The sequence below is a fragment of the Raphanus sativus genome, chromosome 5 (assembly GCF_000801105.2).
Source record: "Raphanus sativus cultivar WK10039 chromosome 5, ASM80110v3, whole genome shotgun sequence".
Classification (NCBI taxonomy): Eukaryota; Viridiplantae; Streptophyta; class Magnoliopsida; order Brassicales; family Brassicaceae; genus Raphanus; species Raphanus sativus.
This window is the reverse complement of record NC_079515.1, coordinates 32,519,441-32,523,008: the sequence shown is the minus strand read 5'-3', so window position 1 is coordinate 32,523,008 and position 3,568 is coordinate 32,519,441. Positions and strand designations below refer to the sequence as shown.

Genomic DNA, 3,568 nt, shown 5'->3' with positions numbered 1-3,568 from the left:
AGAGGTATATTCGGAACTGCAACAAGTATAAGTTATAATCAAATGGTTGTAAAAGAAGAATTTAGGACAAAACATAAATCTGTAAGCGAAAGATTCGAATTCTGCTATGAATTAAGTTGCATCTGCTAATGCAGACGTATGATATTATGTTTTAGGTCTCACTTAAAATTCCAAAACATAACTATTTTATCAGTATTACATTTTTGGAGAATTAGTTGTTTTCAGCTTAGATATCTACGGTTAATCTATTTTTTTAGATATTATATTGTTGAACTATGACCGACGTCTAAAAAATTAACCCCACATACTGCCCTAGTATAAACCATTAAACTAAAACTTATTGTAGATTTTTTTTTCCAACTTCTACAAACGAGCATTCATTTAAAAAAGACTTTGCGGTTTATATGATTGTGAGTTAAATTTGGTTACCATTAGCACTTTTTGTTTCTGCATAGGCAATCCTTGGTAGAATAATAGTTACATTGATTCATGTAAAGTCTTGTAATATATAGTATAGCTCATCTATTCCTAGCCAGCAGCTAGGGATACAAAAATGTTTTCATTATTTGTCACGAGAGATAACAAAAAAATGTGTTACCAAACAAAATGGAGCCATACATTACATAAAGGCATAAAGCTCCTAATAATAATAGTATTAAAATAGAGTTTACTACTAATCACAAATTTTGGACGAGTCTCTTTAATTTAATCAACAGTATAGTCTCTCACTCATACATCTCTCCAGATTTATATATAAATACGCGTACACTTCATCTTCTTTAATTCACAAAGCACTTTCTCACTCATACACACACACTCTGTTTTATCTTCTTTTATTACAGAAAATGGAACTGTCGACTCAGATGAATGTGTTCGAAGAGCTTCTTGTTCAGACAAAGCAAGAAACTACCGACAACATCAACACCAACATCAACAATATGAGCTTCAGTGGCGGATTTGATCATCATCATCACCATCAACAATTATTCCCAAATGGATGGAATATTGATTACCTCTGCTTCAACAACGAAGAAGAAGACGAAAATACCCTTCTGTACTCTTCATCTTTCATGGATCTAATCTCTCAACCTCCTCCATTGCTTCTTCACCAAACACCACCATTACCACCACCCTCCTCCTCATCTCCGCCGTTAACATCCTACGTGGCCGCAACATTTGACTACCCTTTTCTTGAGGCGTTACAAGAGATTATCGACTCTTCCTCCCCTTCACCTCCATTGATGCTTCCAACTTCTCAAGAAGATAGCTTCATTAATCCTACTTCCTATCCATCTCCATTGATCGAGTCTGACCAGAGTAAAAGCTTTAGTGTTGGTTACTGTGGAGGAGGAGGAGAGACAACTAACAAGAAGAAGAGCAAAAAGCTTGAAGGCCAACCTTCAAAGAATCTCATGGCCGAGAGACGTCGAAGAAAACGACTTAATGATCGACTCTCTATGCTCCGTTCCATCGTTCCCAAAATCAGTAAGGTAAATTAATATTCTAACCTTTTAATGAATTAACATTTTCTAATAATTATAATCAAAATGGTCAAAATCAACGAAAGATTCTTCCTAAGTATGATTATTATTATATGGGTTTCATAAAGAGATCAGCCTTTTAAATCTTCATGTTTAAAACACTAGTTAGATCTCAAAATCTAAATCCTATCTAGCTACAACTTTTTTTTTTGAAGGCTAACTTTTTGTTTTTCTTGAAGATTTAATAGTTAGTTCAAATATAATTAAAATAAACTTGGTCAAGAAATCAACAAAATATTCGTCCTTTTTAGTGAATGAATTAATATATCAAATGAATTTCATAGAAAAATATAGCGTTTTATGTTTTCAATGCTATATGTTTGTTTCTTCTTTTTTTTTTTTTGAACATTATGTTTGTTTCTTCTTGTTTGAACCTTTTTTAAGATTGTATAATTATTATGTTCTTACTTTTATGGGAATCTACAGAACCGGTTGAAAAGTGCTATTATAAATGATTAATCATTTAAGTTTGTAAAATATTAATGATAAATTATTGGTATACGTTTGAAACTAGATGGACAGGACATCGATATTAGGAGATGCCATAGATTACATGAAGGAGCTTTTAGACAAAATCAACAAATTGCAAGACGAGGAACAAGAACTTGGAAATAGCAATGGCTCACATCATTCTAAGCTGTTCGGTGATATCAAGGATCTCAATACAAACGAACCTATGGTCAGAAACTCACCAAAGGTATTAAACAAGGATGAGGATATTTTCCATGTCACTATTCTTGATTTTGATAGTTTTACATATCAGTCCCTCTGTGCATGAATTGTTACATAAATACCCTCGAATTTTCACAAAGTAATGGTTTGATGCGGACTGATTTTGGTTAAAATTATGTTTGTTTTGGATAGTTTGAAGTGGACCGGAGAGTTGTAGATACTCGGGTTGATATATGTTGCTCTCCCAAACCGGGACTGCTTCTATCAACTGTTAATACATTAGAGACGCTAGGCCTGGAGATTGAACAATGTGTTATAAGCTGCTTTAGTGATTTCTCTTTGCAGGCTTCTTGCTCCGAGGTACAAAAATATATATTATGTAAAGAGATTATATGAATCAAATAATACATTTGCAATGGTAAGATTGATGAGTTTGTGTCTTTATAGGCAGCTCAGCAGAGAGATTTCGTCACCTCGGAAGATATAAAGCAAGCACTATTTAGAAACGCAGGTTATGGAGGAAATTGCTTGTAAGGCGTTTAAAAAAAAACTAATAAACGAAAATATTATTTTGTTTTAATGATATTAGCACTTTGAAGATTAGAGGAAGTTTGGTGTTTATTTTCCTTTTTGTTTGTATTTTTCTAGGGAAAACATTATGAGTTGTAAGATTTTAAAAGGAAATAAAAGATAAGACAGATGTTTTCTTGGAGCATCCTTTTAGGTTGTAACCTTAACTAAAATCCAGCATCGAATTAAGAAGTAATCATGTTTTACTGAATTAAAATATTGGTCATTAGCGCGGGAAAAATGTTTAAATTGTGTTTGCTTTTGGGGAAAAGGAAGAAGGACTCGATAATTGAGATTAGGGTTTTGTATATGACAGTGACCGATGTCTCTGATCAGAAAGATACATTTAATAAACAGCGTCTTAATCATAAAGTTTTAGTGGCTAATTATGAAAGTGATTATAATGTTAACTAGATTTTGACCCGCGCTTTGGAAGCGCGGAATATTTTACGATGAAAAATTTCACTAATAACTTAACAAATATTTTGGTAATTTTTAAAGAGTGTGTATTTAAAATATTTTTGCATTTAAATCAGTGTTTTTAAATTCAACCAGATTGTGATTATACCAGTTAATCCGAAGATCTGACAATTCAATTTAGGTTTTTAAAATATTCATATTAAAAAAAATCACTAAAACCCGAGACTAACCGATTGAACTGATGGATGACCGATATGTAATCTAATTGGATTTAAATTGAAATAGTTTCATATTTTGTAGTCTTATAATCCAAATTTTAAAGTTCATTATTTTGCAATTTATGAAATTATAACGTTTCTACAAGA

The 3,568-nt window shown here is 32.1% G+C and overlaps 1 protein-coding gene across 1 annotated transcript; it reads left to right on the top strand.

Moving 5' to 3' along the window:
- The first annotated feature begins 774 nt into the window (after positions 1 to 774).
- On the top strand, positions 775 to 2,930 carry LOC108856399 (transcription factor bHLH93). The gene is made up of 4 exons (XM_018630182.2): positions 775 to 1,490; positions 2,056 to 2,238; positions 2,406 to 2,573; positions 2,661 to 2,930. The coding sequence occupies exons 1-4, from the start codon at positions 846 to 848 to the stop codon at positions 2,745 to 2,747; spliced, it is 1,083 nt and encodes a 360-aa protein (XP_018485684.1). The 5' UTR covers positions 775 to 845; the 3' UTR covers positions 2,748 to 2,930.
- The last annotated feature ends 638 nt before the right edge of the window (positions 2,931 to 3,568 follow it).

Coding starts and splice junctions, on each gene's coding strand:
- LOC108856399 (XM_018630182.2), top strand. CDS start 846: ATGGAACTGTCGACTCAGATGAATGTGTTCGAAGAGCTTCTTGTTCAG. Junction 1,491..2,055: donor TCGTTCCCAAAATCAGTAAG/GTAAATTAATAT, acceptor GTTTGAAACTAG/ATGGACAGGACATCGATATT. Junction 2,239..2,405: donor TGGTCAGAAACTCACCAAAG/GTATTAAACAAG, acceptor TGTTTTGGATAG/TTTGAAGTGGACCGGAGAGT.